Source organism: Palaemon carinicauda, chromosome 11 (assembly GCF_036898095.1).
Source record: "Palaemon carinicauda isolate YSFRI2023 chromosome 11, ASM3689809v2, whole genome shotgun sequence".
NCBI classification, from domain to species: Eukaryota; Metazoa; Arthropoda; class Malacostraca; order Decapoda; family Palaemonidae; genus Palaemon; species Palaemon carinicauda.
Window position 1 is genome coordinate 136,436,703 of NC_090735.1, and position 22,613 is coordinate 136,459,315.

General features: G+C 42.6%; 1 protein-coding gene across 4 annotated transcripts in view; it reads right to left on the minus strand.

Moving 5' to 3' along the window:
* Dora (Dorado) overlaps window positions 1-22,613 on the minus strand; it is a 153,414-nt gene that overhangs the window by 63,870 nt on the left and 66,931 nt on the right. For all 4 annotated transcript variants that reach the window (XM_068383476.1, XM_068383474.1, XM_068383472.1 and 1 more), the window contains exons 6-9: window positions 16,557-16,693; window positions 12,509-12,704; window positions 8,106-8,355; window positions 6,599-7,713 (exon numbers count right to left, since the gene is read on the minus strand). In XM_068383476.1, the coding sequence (XP_068239577.1) occupies window positions 6,599-7,713; window positions 8,106-8,355; window positions 12,509-12,704; window positions 16,557-16,693 (1,698 nt within the window). The remainder of the gene's footprint in view (window positions 1-6,598; window positions 7,714-8,105; window positions 8,356-12,508; window positions 12,705-16,556; window positions 16,694-22,613) is intronic.

Below are 22,613 nucleotides of genomic sequence, written 5' to 3' on the forward strand. Positions count from 1 at the left end.
TAACATTTGGAAATAATTTGTATTTATACTAACGAGACAAACCTTAAGCTATTTATTGGGGTATTACTTTAGGTGATGCTGAAAGAACAAACCATTAGAATTTAGCGAGGGTTAACCACCCATCCTGCTAGTTAGCGGGATTATGGCGGGTAGTAACTACCCATCCCACTAACACACCTGTGACTGAGCTTAACTTAAGGGGGGCTAGGTTGTTGGCCAAGTCTGTATAAATAGCAAAAGGTTTGTACCGTTAGGAAAAATGCAAATTTTTTACAAATCTGTCATTTGTTCCGTAACTGGAATACAAACCTACGCTATTTATAGGGGTACGACTCGCCCATTAGGAGGGTGGAGGTCCCTGCCAATCTGGCTTTTTGGCTTTACCCGGGGGATTCCTCTTTGATGTGTGTTAGCAACACGAGAAGGAACCCCTAACATCCACTAACCTTGCTATACAAGATCTGCGGCCTACACAAGCTGTGGGTGTAGAGATACTAGCAATGTGACTGTCAAGGTAAGATTTCTTCTGAGTCATAGGAGTCGTTTGATGTCGCCAAGATATTCCCAATACCACCAAGCCAGGGCGTGGAGATGCAACAGTATTGACACAATACTACGATACACAAGGGAGTAATGGTTTACCTGCAGTAGTTTGAGGTCAGCTGTGCAGAGGACCCTGGATGCCGACTTCCCTAAGAGAGGGGACGATGAAGAAAAGAAAAGAGCTAGTCATTCCTTTAAATTCACTCAGACTAAAACCGGGAAACCAATGCTCTCAACCTTCTGCTACTTGTCCATTTAGGAGCTTGAGGTACTAAACCAGCTGTTGTGCAGCCACCACAGGGGCGATAGAGAATGTATCGCGCCTCCTGTGGGTCATGTCTTGCAGGTAGTGGGCGGTAAGCGTCGTCTGAGGTTTCCAAACACCCGCAAGTAGAACCTGTACCACAGAGTACTTACGCTTGAAGGCCATAGACATAGTGATGCCACTGACACAGGAGCTCTGGGTTGACATGTTGGAGAAGAATCTGGATTCAGTGCTCGATCAATGACCTTGCGAATCCACGCTGAAATCGTGTTTTTAGTGATCCTCCTCTTAGTCCTTCCTGTGCCGAAGAAAAGAAAGGCACCTGAGGACAAGCAGCTGCTGTTCTCTTGAGGTAGAGCCTCAAACTCCTTACTGGGCATAGTAACAGATGATCTGACAGGGGAGAGGTAACTTCATAAAACCGTATTAGGAATGTATGTTCCAGCCAAGAGGAAACGTCCACTCCGTTCAATCTAAAGGCAAGACTCAAGGATGAGTTAATGCCTTTTACTGCTGGGACTGAGAGGAGTATTTCCTCTCGCAGATATACGAAGTACTCTGCTATTGCTGGAATAGTGGCATCGAGTGGAGAGATACCCCTTCCACGACACCACCCACAGAAGACATTCCACTTTGCCTGGTAGACTGCAGCTGATGACTCTTGCAGATGTCTAGACATCCTTTTCGAAACTTGTTGCAAAAAGCCTCTCTAAGAGAGGAGATGCTGGATTGTCTCCAGGCTTAAGATGTAGCAAGCTACTACTTTGTGGAAGATGTTGGAGTGCGGTTGTATGAGTAGATTGTGTCGTGGAGGAAGTTCTCTTGGAAGCTCTTCCAGGAGTTGCAGGTCTGGGAATCATTTTGCGTGATGCCATGACGGAGCTATGAGGGTCAGTGAGAGATAGACCAATGTTCTGGTCTTGTTGAGCACTCTTCTCATCAGACAGAATGGGGAAACGCATAAACGTCGATGTTGTCCCACCATTGTTGGAACGCATCTTGCCAGAGAGCCTTGGACTTTGGGACTGGGGAGCAGCCCAACAGGAGGCTGAAGTTCAGGGCCGTTGCGAAGAGATCCACCGGTGGAGAATCCCACAAAGCCAGGACTTTGCTCTGCTCAGGTTGTCTACAAGCACATTCCTTTTGCTGGGAATGAACCAAGCTGATAGTGTTACTGAATGGACTTTAGCCCATTTCAGTATTTCTACTGTCAGATGACATAGGGGCTGCAAAAGAAGTGCTGCCTTACTTGTTGATGTAAGCCACGACTGTGGTGTTGTCGTTCATCACCACTACTAAGTGGCCTCCCAGGAACTTATGAAACTGTTGAAGTGCCAGGAAGACAATCTTCATCTCCAAGAGATTGATATGCTGGTATTTTTCAAACTCTGACCTTAGGCCTGAGTTCATGTGGTGCAGCATGTGGGGCCCCACCCTTCTTTTGATACATCTGTGAAGAGCAACAAGTCAGGGGGGAGGACGAGAAGGTCAACACCCTTTAGTAGATTCTCGTCTGCCACCCACCACTCAAGGTCCGTCTGTTCCTCTGGTCCCATGGGATCAGAATGTGTGGGGAATCGATGTCTTGATTCCAGTTGGACTTCAGCCACCACTGGAGAGATTGAATCCTGAGGGGACCGATGGGAACTAGAACGGCCAGAGATGATAGATGCCCAAGGACACAAACCCACCTCTGGGCTCGGAGCTCTTCTAGTCTGAGAAAAGGTCTTGCAACCTTCCTCAGCCTCACTACCCTGTGGTCTGATGGGAATGCTTTGTAAAGGTTGGTGTATATAATCATTCCTACGTATATCAGTCGTTGAGAGGGAAGAAGGGATGACTTCTTGAGGTTTACCATCATTCCCAGATCAAAGCCTCAGAAGCTTATCTCGGTGCTGAAGAAGGGTTGCCACCGAGTTTGCTAGGATCAGCCAGTTATCCAGATAGCGTAGGAGACGGATGCCGACACTGTGAGCCCAAGATGACAAGGGTGAACACTCTCGTGAAGACTTGAGGTGCTGTGGAAAGACCGAAGCATAGCACCTTGAACTGGTATTTCCGAAGCATAGCACCTTGAACTGGTATTTCTGGTTGTCTAGACTGAATACGAGATATTTCCTCAATGACGGATGGATCGGGATTCTAGGATGTTTCCCTCCACAAGAAGAATTGGAGCCCTTCCTATCCTTGGCAGGAAAGGGCTTCTTAGACACCTTGTCTTTAGCTGCAGTCCTGTTTCGACTCGTTGGTCTGTGGGAGAGCTGGTGGTTTGTGGGTTCCAGATGTTAGAGAGTCCTGGTGAGACTTCCTCCATCTCTCTGATACCTGTTCAATATCTCCCGGCTCAAACAAAGAGAAGGAATTCTGGAGTTCTGTGATCTCAACATATGGGACATGGCAAGGGAACCTCTCAACTACCGAGTCTCTGCGCCTCAAGATGGCGTTAGCCCACAAGTTCACGACTTGGTGGGCGAGGAACTCGATAGAAAGAGTACCTGAAAGCAGGAACATCATCGATTTCCTGGTGGGGTGCCTTCCACAGTCTGCACCAGGTCCCCCAATGATCATAATGACAGATCAAGTCACAAAGTAGCCTGCAAGGCGTACTTCGCCACTTTCTTCTGGTTCAGGATCTCCGTAGCCGGGAAAGATACTTGAAGACCAAAAAGTCTCTCCAGAGAAATTACCTTTGTTGATTCCTCTAAGGAATGGTGTGGAAGAAGAGTCGGGAGGAGCTCTTCAAGGACTTCATTGTATCTCCTCTGCTGGACACCCAGTGGATGGGAGGAGTTTCGAGGACAAGCCCAAATGGAGCTTTGCAGAGAAGTCTGAGAGCTCTTCAGCCCCTGAGACCAGGGCAAGGGTGCACTGGACTTTAGGGGCTTTTGAGTGCCAAAGACAAGATTGAGGACCGTCTCTTTACCATCTTGAGGAGCCATCGCTGGGTCTGCCAACCGCCTGATGGACCTCATGCAGGCCACAACTTGACAAAATTCATGTTCTGACTCTCTGCTCGACTTCCGAAGGACTGAGAGCTAGATCATCATCTTCCACATTTGAGACATCATCTGGGGGTGGGTCGTGGTCAATACAGTGGCTGGTCGATGGCCTGACACCCCTGCGGGTCTAGGAATCCTCGAAGAGAATTTCGGCAGCGTCTTAGAGTTCTTAGATTCCCTCCTAGGAGGAAAAAGGTCACTAGAGCAGGTTTTGATGGAAGAACCTTCTGCCGGCCACCCGTCTGGGGAAGGATAGATTCCTCCACAGGTTTCAGTGCTGCTGTATTACCATCGTGCAGGACTTCGTTGCTTGCTAAGGGAGTAACGGAGTGAGTCTGGCAGGGACTCTTCACTGCTGTAGGCCTCTGACTGAGGTGACGAGTGAGACACAGGAGATCATGGAGGAGTTGAACCAGCGAGCCTAGGCTTTCTCTTACAGAGGGTCTAGTAGGAGTCAACTTGACCCTGGTAAATGGTGCCTTGTCAGGAGCTCCTCTCTTCCTCTTCAGGGGCGACGGAACCATGGATTTTGCCTTGGAAGTGCAGAGGAAAACTCCTCCAAGGGGACCCTGGGATTTCCCGCTGGGCAGGAGGATGCCAAACCCAAAGAGAAAGCTTGGGATACTGCCCTAACTAAGGCTCCAAACCACAGTTACTGCCCGATAGTGGCAATGTCCGAAAGTTCCCCTGAGAAGAACAAGTAGAAACGGCACTACAGAATCTTGACTGCAGACGAGGATAACGAAGGTGGCTGTGCTGTGGTCTCCTTTCACGCCGTGGACTCTAAGGAGCAAGAAATTTAGGAATTTTAAATCCCTGCAGGGTGCCCTTTTTCGCCATCCCCGGCCAACGTAATGCTCTGCATTTGTGGGGAGGGGAGGAGACTTGTCCTTCACTGGAGGAAGAGCTGAAGCTCGAGGTTATGATGGTGTGGACGGCGACCTACCTCGTGACTTGTATTCGTCAGAGCGTTGGCAAACAGGAGACTGATGACGCCGCGGTTGCTCTTTGGGAGCACGTTCACGCGCAACCACCTGACTAAAGGTATGCTGCCGTTCGTTCAGTCTCTTTGGAGAATGAGCTGGCAAACAGCAAGTCGGAGAGCGATAAGACAGCGATCGGCGAGCTGGCGAACAGCGCCGGGCCGGGAACGGCGTCAAGCCGTAGCCTTATTCTCTTCTGAAGGGGAGTGACGAGTCGTCGGCAAGTGATGAGAGGGCTGGTGAGCAACTGAGGGTTGCTGGTAGGCTGGCGAGGACTGACGAGATGGAAGAACGTCGGCTACCACGGCCCGACGAGCAGGAGACCGATGGACTGTCGATCAAAGGATGGAGACCAATGGGTCAGCGTTCAGTGAACCTGGAGACCGATGGGTCAGCGTTCAGTGAACCTGGAGACCGATGGGTCAGCGATCAGCGAACCATTGATCAATGACCTAGCGACCACACCGGGCCAAAGAATGGCAGGTTGGCGAACGGCGAGGAACTGAATGAAGATCCTTGGATGGACGATCGCCATCAGGAGAGGATCGTGTGAGAAACCTAGACGATGAGTTATGAATCGGATTTTGTTGATGAGCAAGGAAGTCCAGAGAAACGGGCGAAGGTCTAGAAGCAGACGAGCCAGGAAGATCCTCCGAAGAGAAGCGAGACTGAGGAGAAAAGGAGAGCGAGTTCAGCAACTATGACGACGAGCCTCCACAAGAGAAGGCAGAGCAGCAGGACTCAAAAGAGGAGTCTCTATTAGTGGTCTCCCTCGCATAACAAGAGAGGTGGTCATTCATAGGAGAGACATGCCTTGGACTTTGCTCCACCCTTGAAGAATCAAAGGATTGGGAGGTAAAGCACAGTCCTCGGCAGCGGCTGCAGGAGCAGAGGAAGAGGCAGGAACGGAATCTGTTGGCTGGACAGCAGACGAAGCCTTGGAGACGACCATTTTGCCCAGGGCCAAAGGGTCCACCTCTGACTTGGACGAACACTGCAATCCAGCCCTCGCTGAAGCAACTGCAACACCACCACCTTGGATGGGGGGGGGGGGGGGGGGGGGGGAACCGCTCGAGTAGAAGCTTCGGAGGAAAGTTGGGGTGGAAAGAAGCAACATTGGGTTTTTCTGCTTCGAAGAAACCTTCAAACGAGAAGAGTTCCTTTTAGACTTCTTTTGCTATCGCCCAAACTTTTCCCACTGGGAGGCAGACCACGCCCGACACTCGATAACTTACTATCCACGCCACACCGTTGCCCCCTACAAGCCGGACACAAACGGTGAGGATCGGTATCCTCGGAAGACACGAAAGTACCGCAGGAGCAGCCCTTGCATCCAGGGCAGGTACACACCACCAGCAAGCAAGGGCACACACACAACAACTGGAAGAAAAAGCACAAAAAGATTAACAATGGCAGTCAAAAGGAGAGGAGGAAGAGCGGTAACAACCTTTCTCCATCCGAGCTAAAAGCAAAGTGAAATAGAGTCACAGGTGTGTGAGTGAGAGGGGTAGTTACTACAACCTCAACAACCCCCCCTAATTAACAGGACGGGTGGTTAACTCTTGCTAAATACTAATGGCTCGTCCTTTCAGCTTTGCCGAAAGTAATACCCCTATACATAGCGAGGTTTGTATTCCAGTTACGGAACAAATGATATTCCATTAAAATTCTATTTTTTGCTATAAAAACTAACGATGTTGATATATTTTCTTTAATTTATACAAAGTAAATTTAGAAGATTATTGAAAATCATTGTAAGAATCACATTTCACCTACCAAGAAAAAAACTTTATCACAGCACTTCTTACCTTAGTAGAAGCTGGTGGTCTAGCCATTTCCAGACCAAACATGGCCACCTGGAATGCTAGATGGGTATTATCAGGGTTTTCTGCCAACACAGTGCAGAGAAAGGCACATTTTCCCAGGGTAGCAGAGGCTAAGCAAGTCAGTTGATGACATGCTGGATTGACCTTTTTGCGCTTCCCTTTGCTGGGTGGTGGGGGTAACTCCACCATGAGGTTTGGAGGGTTCATTAGCAACTCGCGCGCTAGTTGTACGGCAAGTCCTGAGGCCTCTTGTAAATGTCCATGAGCATGGAGTCCCTCAGCACGAGCAAATAAGATTTCTAAAGGATCTTCCAATTTTTTCAAATTACAAAATATCTCGGATCCTCTTTCATCACTCCCACCCTCCACTACACTAACTGCTTCCCCAACGGGATTGGAATTAGATAAAAACGTATCAGAGTCATCAACCCCAGGTTGCTCTCTTGGCCGTTGTCCCCTGCTACCCCCTCGACTTCTAAGGTTCCTGGGTGGATCAGCTATACCTGACCAATCTGAATCAGCACCACCTTCATCCGGGGAAGACTTGTCCCGATCATCTCTTGACTGGCCAAGGGCTGCTACTAAACCAAGAGCTGGCATGGGACGCTCTTCTCTTGAGCTCTGACGGGAAACTTGACCAGAATCCACCTGTTCAGGGGACCTCTGGTCTGGAGGAGAATCACTATCTCTACCAAGGTCATTGTCACAAAATCCTTCACTACTAACACTACTGCTTCTATGGCCACTGTATCTGGGACCAGATAAAACACCACCAGCCGCTAAATTATCATGGTCAGCAACATTTCCAGGACTGATCAGCAAACGACGTTCACCTGAGCGTTTTGGTCCGGCGTGTGAGGTGGGATTTCTAGGATGAGGAGCAGAGATGGGAGCTGCTTGGGACTCATGCCGTGAGTCATGTCTAAAGCACATCACAGGGCAATAGTAACGTGAAGTAGTTTGAGAGTATGTAACTCCTGGTAGTGGATAGTCACTCCAATCTAAAAAACAAGCTTCTATTGACGGTTTAAATCCTGGGAATACATCACTATCCGTGCCCCTCTTGTTACTCCCAGTGCTACCGCCACTTGCTGCTTCTGTGATGGATAATAATACTTATAAGATAAAATTACATAAACTTCCATATAAGTTAATAGAAAAAACTTACATAAAAAAATTTAGGATAAATTTTGTTCAGCAACCACAGAAAAATTAAAGGTTTTGGATAATATTTATCAAAAAATAACAAGGGCTGAAGGATTATATAATTATCCTTATGAACACTAATAGTTAACTTAACACTTTCTCATTTGGCCAAATGGGTTGTTAGTCAAAAATTGATGAATAAGGCCATTATTCAATAATATGCTTGAGTAAATTAGCAATAAAATACACTAAAAATTCCATAAATACCTCAATACTTCACATAAAAATTAGACTGAAGCTTCCATAATGATTTTTCATCTTGTTACATAGAAACTATACATACCTTTACTTTTTGCTACTTTTTCAAGAATCTTCAAATGCCAGCCTTTAAACTGCACCATCAGCTGATCACGTTCCTTTGGGGAGAGCGCCGGATTGAGGGCTGCCAAACGCCACAGGATAACAATCTCATCACACAGAGATGAGCAAGCATACTGGCTGCCATGACTGTTGGAATTCATGTTGTTCTTTCCACCATGTCCAGAGCTTCCCATGTGCAATGCCACTTTGGTGTTCACCCACCACACCAGAATCTTAGGAAGAAATGAGCAACATCATTAATTTTTAGCTTATATTTTTTCTACCTTTACAAACTTGAGTCCTTCAAGTAGGGAACGTGTTTTCAGCTCTTACTGGACAAAGAAATAGTTTTTATGATGAAAAAATTATAGCAAACTTACTGTTATCATGGATTTGCATTCTAAAACTTTAAAAAAACAACGTGCAAAGTTTATGTTTATTCCATGGCAAAAATTGTCCCACATGGGTTTAAAAGGTCAAATACATTAATATCTCCTGTGCACCATGAAATACTGTTCCTTTCTGCGGGTCTTTTATGAATTTGTTTCATTTCATCCAGTGACATCTGGCATCTTTTATGTGTCTCCACCAAAGGCTCACAAACAGTGATATCGAACAGTAAGTTTTATGCTCTTGCATCATCGGATACTCTAATTGCCTTTTGTGTTTTTACCTCATACTTACGCCTTTTTCTTGTGCTTCACTTTGCTGTCGTAACTATAAAGTTAATAAGGAAAAAGCTAAAGAAAATGGTGGAAGTAAGGAGAAAAACAGTACTGAAGGAAGGTCAGTAGAAATTGACATAGACAAAAGGCTGGCATTACATTGTGGTACAGTTGATATTAAGTCTATATATATGGTAGAATAATTTTCCCTAAGTAAAGTATGGTACGATTTAGGTACGATAAAATGGGCAAGATCCCATTCCATACCATACCTTAGGGTTAGATATAGCACTAGGCAATTACTACTGCATATTTGACCACTTCAGGGACTCCACAAGTAAATCACTAAGGTACTTAACATTTTAGTTTGTAAAATAACATGCATATGCCTGTATTTCCTAAACTGACATGCCTATTTCTGTGGGTTATTCTTGAGGTATCACGTTACAATCATTTACAGCATCAGCCACAGGATCCCACATTGAGTGACAACGTTCATGCTGCTCAGTACTGATCACGTTGCCATGCAAATTATTCATTTATTATAACATTCTGCATTGTGGGAGAGAATTAAATTATTGCAAAACTCTATATAATTAATTTCAGAATGATTCTACAAATAAGTTGAAGACAGGAAATTGAGTCACTTGATTGATAGCCAATGTGGAAATGAAGAGAGCTCGAAAGATATAACTGATCAAATACTGTCTGCTGCCAATAACGATCAAAAGTGGGGAAAAAAAGTAGTGGATATGAATAATGATGCTTTGCAAATTAAGTGAATTATACTTAAAAAAAACCCTTGTGCATTTCAATAACTGGTAGAACAAACATCCACACCAACACATGAAGGTTCTTGCAGAGGTAGCCTTTGCACTTCCCGTAATTCAAGCGAGTGCAGAACGAATGGTAGTAGTTCTATTGTAATCAGAAATTACTAGTAGTAGCTATTACTAATTTTATCTAAAGTATTGATATCAATGCTGTTACTACTAACACTATCATTATCATCATTAATATAATTACTACAACTTAATATAAGACTGAAGCTATGGTGAGCAGTACGGAATAATAATAGTTGTGCATGAAAGTAGAGGCACGGTTACAAAATAGGTAGAACAATTCAAATATTTTGGACCTACTAAAGTCTGGAGGGAGGATGCGAGACTGAAGTTGAGAATAGGATAAAAGCAGCTTGGTAGAAGTGGAAGGAGGTAGCTGTAGTGATATGTGATAAGAGAATGCCAATCAAGCTCAAAGTCAAGATCCATAGCACAGTAATAAGATCAGTGTTAATGAATGGATCAGAGATGAGAACACTGAGGTGAATTAAGAGAATATTACTGATTGCAAGATTGGAAAATGATAAAATAAGAAGAATGGCAGGCATAGTGAAATTTACAAAGGTGATAAGAGTGTCACGACTGAGATGATGTGGACATGTGTTGAGGAAGAATGGTGGGGAGTGAGTGAGGAAGGCTTAGGAGGAACATGTTAGTGGAGGATTGAGAGGGAAGCAGGGAATTAGATGGCAAGATAAGGTGAAGTGTGATATGGAGAGAAAAGGTTTGGTGGATGAGGATACTTTTGATTGAAGGCATTGAGGAGGGTGCATCAGGGAACCAACCCTTTAGTGTATGGATGATGGTGGGAAAGGAGAGGATATCAACACAGGCACATGTGTCCCTTTGCTAAGTCACACAGGTTAACATTGACATTTTCAGAGAGGGGATTTTAACGACTGAGTTTTCTTATGGTACAGTACAATAAAAGTATGGAATTACGTTGCTTTATCTTCATTTCACTATGCGGTATGGAAAAATAATTGAGGGTGCGGTACAGTATCTTGGCCAGGTACGAAGTACAGAAAAACATCCCATACATTTCAGACACCACCAGCTGTTCTATTGATTCACATTGCCTTTTTTTTCCTGCACCCATTCTACACATAATTTATGATCAAAACAGGTGTTTCATATCAACGAACAAATTTATATAAAGACTGATTACGAAACTTATAAGGGTATGCAACATCATTTACAATTTTTGATAAAAGAAACAGCATTTCTTTAGTCAACCAGATTGCAAACCCTGCATTTAAATATTTTTATTTATCTGGAGAATAGTAATGATAGGTTCACGGCAGAAAATTAAACAAAAATCTCCCACAAAATTATGTGACCGATTATTCTAATACAAATCTAAACTCTATGTCTTTGTGGTATAAAAGGCTTAAAGATGAAATGAGAACCAGAGTTACTAGGCTTTCTTTGAATTTAAGTCGACATGACAATTTATTGATTCTATCCACAACAAAGTTGGCGAACTGAAGGGTATAAATTGTCTTGGAAGTAGCTGTCCAAGAAGTCCTGGAAGAATAAGTGTCTCAGAATGTACATTAAGTAACCAAGTGGCTGAGCTTGCAACTGAACAAAGCGCACTAACCATAAAACATGCCACGCCATCCACGTGTCATACGATGTTGCTCAAGAGCCTTTAATTTAGCTAGTGGAAGGATATGATAAAATCTACCAACTCTGTCTTTTGAGTCACAATGCAGGTGTGACTAAGATTGAGAGGATACAAGGGTTAAGCAGCAGAAGGGTGTGAATTAATCAAAGAATTCAAGGCTCTGTAAGTGAATCTCCAATCTGTAAGCTCCTGTGAACTTTCAAAACCCTTACTGAATGAACCACTTTTACCACTAGACCCCGCTTGGGAAGTTAGGTTAGGGATAGCAACCAGGCAAATAAGAACGAAATTACTGCCTAAGTGAATACTCACTATTCTGAGATCTGACAAAGCTAGCTAATCAATTAGCCTAGTCTATCCTGTATTTCCCCCTACACTCAAAGAAATTTACTAACTATTTGAACTTTTAATTTGATTGGAAAACATTGAAACACTTTTTCTAAAGAAGCCATATGAACATCAGGGGAAGTTCTAAAAGTAACTTGTACTTATCCTAGCTATATAAACCAGAGTCATTTAAACTAGAGGATTACTCCCTATATCAATGGACAAAAGATTTTTATACGTGTAGGAATAATTGAAAATTTCACACAAAACGTAAAATTAAAATCCTCCTCATCAATTATATATCATGATAAATACATTTGGCATATAGTTTTCTGTTTGCAACATAAGTGCAAATCAACCTATGAACACTAATTTCCATATCACATAAAGTGATGTCAAAAAAAGGTACTCATAACCAGAAACATTAAGAGGCTAGGTCATTTTTAAAATTTACATCCATACACTAAGAAATATTTTAAAAGCAAACCAAAAGATTGAACAACTAGATCGAGATATTCCCATGCGCCAAATAATAACAAGTAGTAAATATTTCTTGATGGTGATGTGGGATAACACTTGGCACTGGGACAGTTATTAATTCTCATCTTCCTGAGAGATCTGTTTTCACCAGTTTATGAGCTATCAGAATTATGTTGTACATTATAACATTCATAAAACTTGTTTTTCTGTGTGAGCACCAAATGTTATTGTACTATACCTCTATTCAAGTTGTTGGTAAAGGGAAGATCATAATTTTTGGATGCATAAACCACAAACTATTATCAAATATTAAACACTACAGTTTTAATCAAATTTTGCTATGGTAAAACCAGTAAATTAAAGAACTTCAACTATGAACTACAAATGTCAAACCCTAGGAAATTGTTAGATTGCTTTTAGTAAAAATATTGCAAGAAATTACTTTTTCTGTTGCTAAACATTCCTCTGTGATGATTTCGAGGAGGGGTATTGCGTTTCGGTCGTTGCGCCTGAACATTTCTCGAACAATGGACAAAAGATTCCACATTCCTTCGGGCTCGCGGCCTCTTAATGGCCTGAGCAAAGAAGCCCATTCTGCAGCGACAGGAGGTGCTGTAGAGCTCAAGTAGTTGACGTCACTGTTTCAGAATATAAAAGCAATTTGTTAATCCAAAGTCTTCTTAGTAAAGTATACAAAAGGCAAAATAATAATATAAAAGCACTCTGTTAATTCAATGTCTTCATTGCAAAGTATATAAATGGCAAAATAAAAAACATTACTTGTTCAAATAAAAGAGCTACTTCAGTTTATACTAATGAAAACTGTAAAAAAGTGCAATAGTCATATGATATAAATCCCAAGGCATCTTGTGACAAGGCCGTATAGTTCTGTATCTGTTTAGACATTTATGGACATGATACTAGAAAAGTGAAATTGAATCTGATAGATTAAATGAATTCAGGAGAGAGAGAAGGTACCTCTGAGACCAAAATTTACCAAACAAAAACAAAACATAATACACTAATACAGGTAAAATGGATCTGATACATAGTACCAAATTTATATAAATATATGCATAAAATGGACTAACAAACAATATCCAATAAATAACCTAATGTACTATGTACACAGATTTGCTTGGTAAGCAATATCCAGAATATTAGCATTTTTTTTTTATTGTGAACATCTTACTTGTAAACTGGATTATGAAAATTTTGTTACTTTTGTACATTGTGTTTATTAGTTTGGACCACTGACTGTCTTACATATTTGAGTATAATCCGACTTGTGAAACATTAAATTCAAAGTTAATTCTCAGGGAGTCACACTGTACAGGTTATAAAATTAACATACGTTATGTACTGTAATGCTCAGCCATTCACCAAACTGTATGTGCATTTCTGTGGTAAAATGTACAGCTCTATTTACAATAAACTGGATTTTGATAAAACTGATGTTTTAAACTGTACCCAATAAAAATTGCAAGCAATAATCTCATAATATTGTACTGTTTCTTTCATTAAAAACATAGAAAATATACATCTCTTCCATTATTTACATTTATAAGTTGATGAAGACAACTATTTATGCTTTCAAAATCAGCTTATTTAAAAAAAGAAAAAAAAAATTATTACTTGAACTGCCAATTCTGTTTTATCATATAAAGGTATATACTAGCTTTTAGTAAACATACTTTTCTCTCATATACTGTACTTATTTACCGTAGTTTAATGGCATATTAAAGCTTAAGGGTATTTCATTCCTTACCAATGCATGATAATTCTTATTGCCTTTAGCTTTGTGGTACTTGATTACAAAGCGTAAACTAACTCTTTCTTCCAATTCTATAGGCAGTTTTAGTGCAAGTTGGTTCAACTTTTCATAGACTGAATATACAATCAACTTACTTTTCTTTTTGCTTTTTAGACAAAGCTTTCCCCAATGTCAAACAGTTTGAGCATTGTTTGTTTTCTTAGCTTTAGCTACAACTTGTTGCTTGAATTAACCAGTTATTTCCTTACCAATCTTTTCTCCATAGCAAAAAAAGGAAATTACGTCAGTCGTATTCTACTTAACGTACAGTAATTTATAACAACTATAGTAATTGTTTATCATTGTACAAAAGTGGAAATGAAAGTAAAATTGCTGTTGTTATCTGTATCGATTGTTGTAACAAACATAGTTTTTCATTCGGTTGTTCATAGCGATATGCATTACTAATCATATTTTTATCATTCCCTTTTTTTTTTAAATCATTAAACTAGAATTTAAATAGAGAGATGGAGAAAGAGGTTATTCTATTAAAATTTGGTCTGAAAAAGGAATTGCATGAGACACGATATGTGTAAAAATTTGGAGGTAGCGCATTACGTGAGGTCACAGGTTTCTAATATATCAACAGATAAAATAGCACAATCTTTAGTAAACCATCTCAGTTGATTACTAATTTCTTTTACACTTATGATTTGAAGTTATGCCCACAGGTAACAAAATTAACCCTTTTTAGCTTCCAATTAAAAGTTGAGACCCCAAACCTACTCTTTTCTCTACTGGAGTCTGTTTCCTGAAATACATTATGTTAAATGTTTGAATTTACACTTTTTCACACTTTAAAACCGCATAATTTATATTCTTATGACTTTTCTTGATTACTATTATCATCATTACTTGCTAAGCTACAACCCTAGTTGGAAAATCAAAATGCTATAATCCCAAGGGCTACAACTGGGAAAATAGACCAGTGAGGAAAGGAAATAAGGAAATAAATAAACTACAAGAGAAGTAATTAACAATATAAAATATTTTAAGAACAGTAACATTAAAATGAATATTTCATAAATAAACTACAAACTAAAAAAAAAACAGAGGAATAATGTAGAATATTGTGCCCAAGTGTACCCTTAAGCAAGAGAACTCTACCCCAAGACGGTGAAAGATAATGGTACGGTGGCTATGGCACTACTCAAGACCAGAGAACAATGGTTTGATTTTTGAGTGTCCTTCTCCTAGAAGAGCTGCTTACCATAGCTAGTCTCTCTTCTACCCTTATCAAGAGGAAAGTAGTCACTGAACAATCACAGTGAAGTAAACCCTTGGTTTGATATATTTTCTACACAACTCTTATGTGCGCTTCATTGGGTTGATAAATTTTCTTCCTTACCTAAGAATTTCCCAAGTCAGGGGTTAGGGGCGAGATTATTTAAATGTCTTTGAAATTTTTCCCATTATTCGAAGCCAAAAAAAATGTTTTACGTGATGATGATCTGTTGAGCTTGTTGTCCGCTTGAATGAGAATCTGGTTAACATTAGTGATAGGCGTATACCTTCTTGCGTGTGAAAATACCGGTGAAAGGCAAACCCTTGTTCAATAATGATGGTAGACATACTTATTTGGAGAAACAAGAGGCCTATCATGTTTGGAAGGGTACCAGATTAGATTTGACTTGGAATAACTATACTCGTCTAAGGGCTGATGGTCATGGAGTTAATGCTTCAACTGAAAAGGAATACAAATTGACCATAAAAGAAACCCTTTCGGGTACAACCCACATACATAAATGGTGGGCTGCCCTTAAATCTGGACTCTTTGGTGTAGATGCAACAGTTCCACATTTAATTAAACCAGTAATTTGTTGGAAAAAAACACGCAATCTATTAAATTTCATATTCCTGATCTTGATAATAATCTCTCGCACCATTGTTCAGTTAATTCTTTATGCATGTTACATAAGATTTTCCATAATTCTGACCATCCTATGCATTCAGATTTTTCCAGACTGTACCATCCTATATGTAGTTAATTAGTGGCATCAAAGACCTTAGTTGTCAGGATGCCAGAAATCAATCAATCAATCTAAGTCTTGCCTTCTCCATTATAAGGCTCAACAGTACACAGTATTCTAGAATTTTCATTCCAGCAGTGACCAGATGTTGGAATGATCTTCCTAACTAGGCCACTGAATCACTGGAACTTCAGTGGTTTAAATTTGCTGCAAATGTTTTTATGTTGAAGAGGATAGGCGCTCTTCATAGTTTATATATCTTACTGATCTTGAGATATTTTACATTTTTTACTCATTACTTCTCATATAAAGCTTACATCCTTCCCTCAATGGAGTATTTCCTTGTCGGAGCCCTTACACATATAGCATAATACTTTTCCCACTACAGCTGAAGTTAAGCTAGTAATAATAATAATAATGAGCATCAGTTTTTTTTCTGATTGTTTAGCGTCCCTTGCACCAAGCACAAAAGCATAAACATTTGGTTCAATTCCTAATGGCATAAGGCCAAGATGCTCTCTGGAAATAAAAAACAATCAAATTACTACCATCAGGCACTAATACCATTTAGGGCTTCCAGCCTTGCTAGCATACTAATGTGAAATTGCAATGTAAAAACTATTGGGAGTTGAATCCCCTAAAATGTAAAATTCAAGTCCTGCAAACACGTTTAATCCCACAGCAATAATGAAAGCATTGTTTGTTACCTGAAAACTATAGGGGATGGTACACAAAACTTGACTAAAATCTTGTGTATGTTCTCATGTAGATTATTTTCATCTAACCACCATGCCATCTGCTCATTAGCTGAACCACCTGCAGTTGGGTCTGGAGCACCAGAAACCTGAATGATTGAGACAGTAAACATTACTCCTAAAGGAAAATAATTATGTTAAAAAACACGACCTTAATATTATCAAAATAATATTCAGTAAGCAAGAACATTCCAAATAGAGCATCGTTAACAATGACTTGCAATGCAAAGAAATAAATTACTAATCTGGATTCTTATAGTCAATATTTTTTAATGAGACGCATTTGCACCAACTCGTAGTGGTGCCCTTTTAGCTCGGAAAAAGTTTCCTTCTACCTGATTGGTTAGAATTACCTTATCCAACCAATCAGCAAGCAGGAAAAGTTTCCGAGCTAAAAGGGCACCCCTGCGAGTCGGTGCAAATCTCCCTCACTAAAAATGTTATTTTCCTTAGTAAAATATATTTTTGAATATACTTACCCGATGATCATGTAGCTGTCAACTCTGTTGCCCGACAGAAATCTAAGGTCGGGATACGCCAGCGATCGCTATACAGGTGGGGGTGTACACAACAGCGCCATCTGTGAGCAGGTACTCCAGTACTTCTTGTCAACAAGAACTCAATTTTCTCCTCGGTCCACTGGTTCTCTATGGGGAGGAAGGGAGGGTCCTTAAATTCATGATCATCGGGTAAGTATATTCAAAAATTTATTTTACTAAGGAAAATAACATTTTTCAATATTAATCTTACCCGATGATCATGTAGCTGATTCACACCCAGGGTGGTGGGTGGAGACCAGCATACATGTTAACATTAGAAGCTAAGTATCCCGTATCTTATTTTAGCAGTTATTCAAAATAACGAACATAAAATAAATAAGTACCTGGTAAGGAAGTCGACTTGAACCATTACTCTGCCTTTTTAAGTACGTCTTCCTTACTGAGCCTAGCAATCCTCTTAGGATGCTAAGCGACTCCTAGGTGCTGAAGTATGAAGGGCTGCAACCCATACTAAAGGACCTCATCACAACCTCTAATCTAGGCGCTTCTCAAGAAAGAATTTGACCACCCGCCAAATCAACCAGGATGCGGAAGGCTTCTTAGCCTTCCGGACAACCCAAAAATATTTCAAGAGAAAGATTAAAAAGGTTCTGGAATTAGGGAATTGTAGTGGTGGAGCCCCCACCACTACAGCACTCGTTGCTACGAATGGTCCCAGAGTGTAGCAGTTCTCGTAAAGAGACTGGACATTCTTAAGATAAAAGACGCGAACACTGATTAGCTTTTCCAAAAGGTTGCGTCGAATATATTTTGCAGAGATCTATTTTGTTTAAAGGTCACGGAAGTTGTGACAGCTCTAACTTCGTGTGTCCTTACCTTCAGCCAAGCTTGGTCTTCCTCATTCAGAAGGGAATGAGCTTCTCGTATTAACAGTCTGAAAATAATAGGATAAAGAATTCTCTGACATAGGCAAAGATGAATTCTTAACTGAACACCATAAAGCTTCAGACGGGCCTCGTAAAGGTTTTTAAAATAGAACTTAAGAGCTCTTTCTAGTTCATTTCCAACCATACGATAAGTTTGGAATATCGAACGATATTGGTCAAGGCCGAGAAGGCAGCTCGTGTTTGGCTAGAAAACCAAGATGTAGAACATGTAGCCGTTTCGGATGAAAATCCGATGTTCTTGCTGAAGGCATGAATCTCACTGACTCTTTTAGCTGTGGTTAAGCATATCAGGAAAAGAGTCTTAAAGGTGAGATCTTTCAGGGAGGCTGATTGAAGTGGTTCGAACCTGTCTAACATAAGGAATCTTAGAACCACGTCTAAATTCCAACCAGGTGTAACCAAACGACGCTCCTTCGTGGTCTCAAAAGACTTAAGGAGGTCCTGTAGATCTTTATTGTTGGAAAGATCTAAGCCTCTGTGACGGAAGACTGATGCCAACATGCTTCTGTAACCCTTGAAAGTGGGAGCTGAAAGAGATCGCTCTTTCCTCAGATATAAGAGGAAGTCAGCTATTTGAGTTACAGAGGTACTGGTCGAGGATACGGATACTGACTTGCACCAGTTTCGGAAGATTTCCCACTTCGATTGGTAGACTCTAAGGGAGGATGTTCTCCTTGCTCTAACAATCGCTCTGGTTGCCTCCTTCGAAAAACCTCTAGTTCTCGAGAGTCTTTCGATACTCTGAAGGCAGTGAGACGAAGAGCGTGGAGGCCTTGGAGTACCTTCTTACGCGTGGCAGACGTAGCAGGTCCACCCTTAGGGGAAGAGTTCTGGGAACGTCTACTAGCCATCGAAGTACCTCGGTAAGTTATTCTCTCGCGGGCCAGAGGGAAGCAACTAGTGTCAACTTTGTCCCATCGTGAGAGGCGAACTTCTGCAGTACCTTGTTGACAATCTAGAACGGAGGGAATGCATATAGATCTAGATGAGACTAATCTAGTAGAAAGGCATCTAAAAGAACCACTGCTGGGTCCGGGATAGGTGAGCAAAGTATTGAGAGCCTCTTGGACATCGAGGTTGCGAAGAGATCTATGGTTGGCTGGCCCCGGGTGACCCAAAGTCTCTTGCATACATATTTGTGGAGGGTCCAATATGTTGGAATTATTGTCCCTTCCTACTGAGACAATCTGCTAAGACATTCAAGTTGCCTTGGAAGAAACTTGTTACTAGTGAAAAGTCTAGACCTGTTGAACAGGAGAGGAGGTCACTAGCGAACTCGCACCATGTCAGAGAGTAGGTCCCTCCTTGCTAGGAGATGAACATCAAAGCTGGGAGTTGTCCGTGTTCACCTCCACTACTTTGCCTTGAAGGAGAGACCTGAAGCTTTTCCAGGTCAGACGTACTGCCAGAAGCTTCTTGCAGTTAAAATGCATTGTCCTTTAATTCGAGTTCCATAATCCCGAGCATTCCCTACCGCCTAAGGTCGCACCCCAGCCTACATCCGATGCGTCTGAGAAGAGAACGTGGTTGGGAGTCTGAACAGTCAGGGGAAGACCCTATAAAAGGTTGATAAAGTCCTTTCATCAAGTTAGACCAGACTTATCTTCCGGAAACCGGGATCGAGACCGCTTCTAGCGTTTTGTCCTTTTCCAGTGAAGAGCTAGATGAAACCGAAGAGGACGGAGGTGTAGTCTTCCAAGTGACACCAATTGAACCACGGATGACAGTGTCCTAACCAGACTCATCCACAGCCTGACAGGGCCGTATTCCTTCTTCAGCATCTTCTGGATGGATAGCAGGGCTGGGGGTTGATCGTCTTGTTCAGCCATGTCCTCATCAGAGGGTTCCTCATCCGAAACTGATGAGGAAACGGCAACGGAGTGGGCAACGTCTGACTCGCTGAATCCGGTCGCACTGGTGGATGCGTGACGGAGCCGGACAAAAGATCATGGTACTGCTGCACAGTCTGTGAACTGTCAACCATGGGGATGTGAGGAAGTACAGCGACAACCCGAAACTGTCTAGACTGTCTGGGTAGTGCAGACAACCCCTTATCGGGTTGCTGAGGTTGCCGCACTGCGTCACAACAAGTCACCTCTGCTGGTTGTTGAATGTCTTCCCAGTGACACACTGAACGTCCACAACCACCTCCGAGAGTAGCTTAACGTCAACGTGCGACTGGCAACCCACACTGGGTCGCACCGGTGGAGGAACCATCTCAACTGGCGGACGTGAGTAGGATACCTCAGCGTCAACAGGGCGTACAACCAACCGGTAGGAAGGTCGTTGGCAAGAAGGTTCTTCTCCATAAAAAATCCTCTATCAAGGACTAAGCTTGGACTGCATGTCTTGCAACAAAGCCCAAGGTCTATGGGAGCAGGTGTGGCAACAGACGGGGTTAGCGACTGAAGCGGAACCATTTACCCTCCCTGGAAGCATGTTATGCTTTAATTAAAGTCCATAGGAGGCTAAGCAGCTAAAGGCTCCTCTCCAAATGACAGAGTCCTCAAGGGAATATCAGAAGGAGGGAGAACAGCACTTTCTCATCTACAGGAACCATGTCCGAGAAAAGCTAGGTTATCTCAGTGAGGGTTTCACTGGTGCAAAAGCAGCAGACCAGAAGGCAACGTTATGAAACTGCTTGACAGTCTGTGAACTGTCAAAAACTGAACTGTCAACCACAACAGGAGCGTGAGGACATACAGCACTGGTGTATTAGTAGCAGACCAGAAGGCAACGTCATGTAACTGTTTGACAGTCTGTGAGTTGGCAACAACCAAAGTTGTGTGGGGAAGCCTCAACTCCTGACTGACTAGTTTGCTGCGGGCGAGTGGCGGTAACCACAGTGTGTTGCGGAGGCTGACACACCGTGTCAAAACACGGCAGCTTGTGGTAGCTCACGCACGGCAACGGAGTGCTCCGTGTGTCTGTGGGAGTCATCATACATCTGGCAGGGTTGACTGTGCATGGGTGGAGGAGCTCTCACAACAAGAGTGTGGGAGCAGGAAGCCATGCCGGGCGCACAACCGTGGTAGGCTGTAGGCCCACGGGTGCATCGTCAACCTTCTCCGCAGTCGGAGTGTGGGAGCTGGCAACAACAAAAGCGGAGTGTTGGTGCGTGGGAGGGACTGCCGTGGGTTGCGGAGCATGCCGTATGGGATGCGGAGCATGCCGCATGGGTTGCGGAGCATGCCGCATTGTGTCAAAACACGGCAGCTCTACAGCATCTTCCCACTGCTGATGCGGTAGCTCACGCATGTCAATGGAGGGTGCAGCATGAACATGCGTCTGGCAGGGTCGACTGCGCATCGGAGGTGGAGCTCTCACAGGTGGAGTGTGGGAGCAGGCAGCCGCAGTATCTGCTGAGCGCACAACCGTGGCAGGTTGTAGATTAACAGGTGCATTGTCAACCTTCCAGCACGATACTCCTGCATGAAGGAGCAAGCTGAGACTGTATAGTCTGCAGCATGGACCACTAGGGTCTATGAAAGACGGCAACAAACGGAGCTACTGTCCGTTGTGACTGAGGGTCTAAAACAGCTGGTGCGGCAACAGACGGAGTTACTGCCTGTTGCGGTGCCACCTTGCCTCTCTTGGGAGGTGTGCAGTCGTCGGATGACTGCAGCGAGTCCGAACTGACCCAGTGGCTACACCTAGGCCGTTGGACTTGCGCGGAAGGGACCGACTTGCACTTAAAAGCTGCAAGATTTGGTCCATGGTTTCTGCGAGAAACCTCTTCCGCAGACGAGGAATAAATGGGCTCTCTCGTCTTTGTGTGGGTGGGGTGATCACGTCGGCAACGTGTGTAGATACACCCGAAACCACGGAGGGAAACGTCTGTTCGTCGATCAAGGCCTGTGGAACCCATAAGTCCTTCGACATTACTTCTCCCCTGGGCTTGGGAGCTTGTAAGAGGTATCGGACTAGGTGAACAACTGGCACGAACAGACGAACCCTCGAACGCAACACTGTAACACTTTGCGCATATCACTTTATCACTTTTGAATTTCTGTTTGCACTTATTTCACTGAACTCGAAACTTTAAGTGATTTGTACCTGAAACACGCAATCCTATCCTTCATTAAAAGGTAGTAATTGCGAAAACAGTTTTACAATGTAACAGAAAAACATAATGAAAGATAAAGAATTCAGTGGCTGGAAAAGAGACTAAACACTAGATCAAATAAACTACGTTTAAAATCTCTCACCGCATAAAGCCTGGGAACAAGAATAAAACTCTAAAACGTTTTACCTTCTTCCCCTATAGCGACTAGGGAGAAGAGTAAAAAACGAGAACAACGTTACCCGCTTGAACGAAACGTTTATTCTCCTCTCTCTCCCTCCGTCTCTATCTCTCTCTCTCTCTCTCTTGACTTAGAACCTGAGAGATGAGCCCAATTATATATCGTTAAAACATATTATTTGTTAAAGGAAAAAAACTGAAAGGTTTCCCAAATAAAAAGTTCCTTTATTAGAATTAAAACCATTTAAGCTAAGAAAGAATGAACGAAACGCTAGAATCGGTTTACTCTTACTGCAACGTGAAACCGTGAAATACTCTC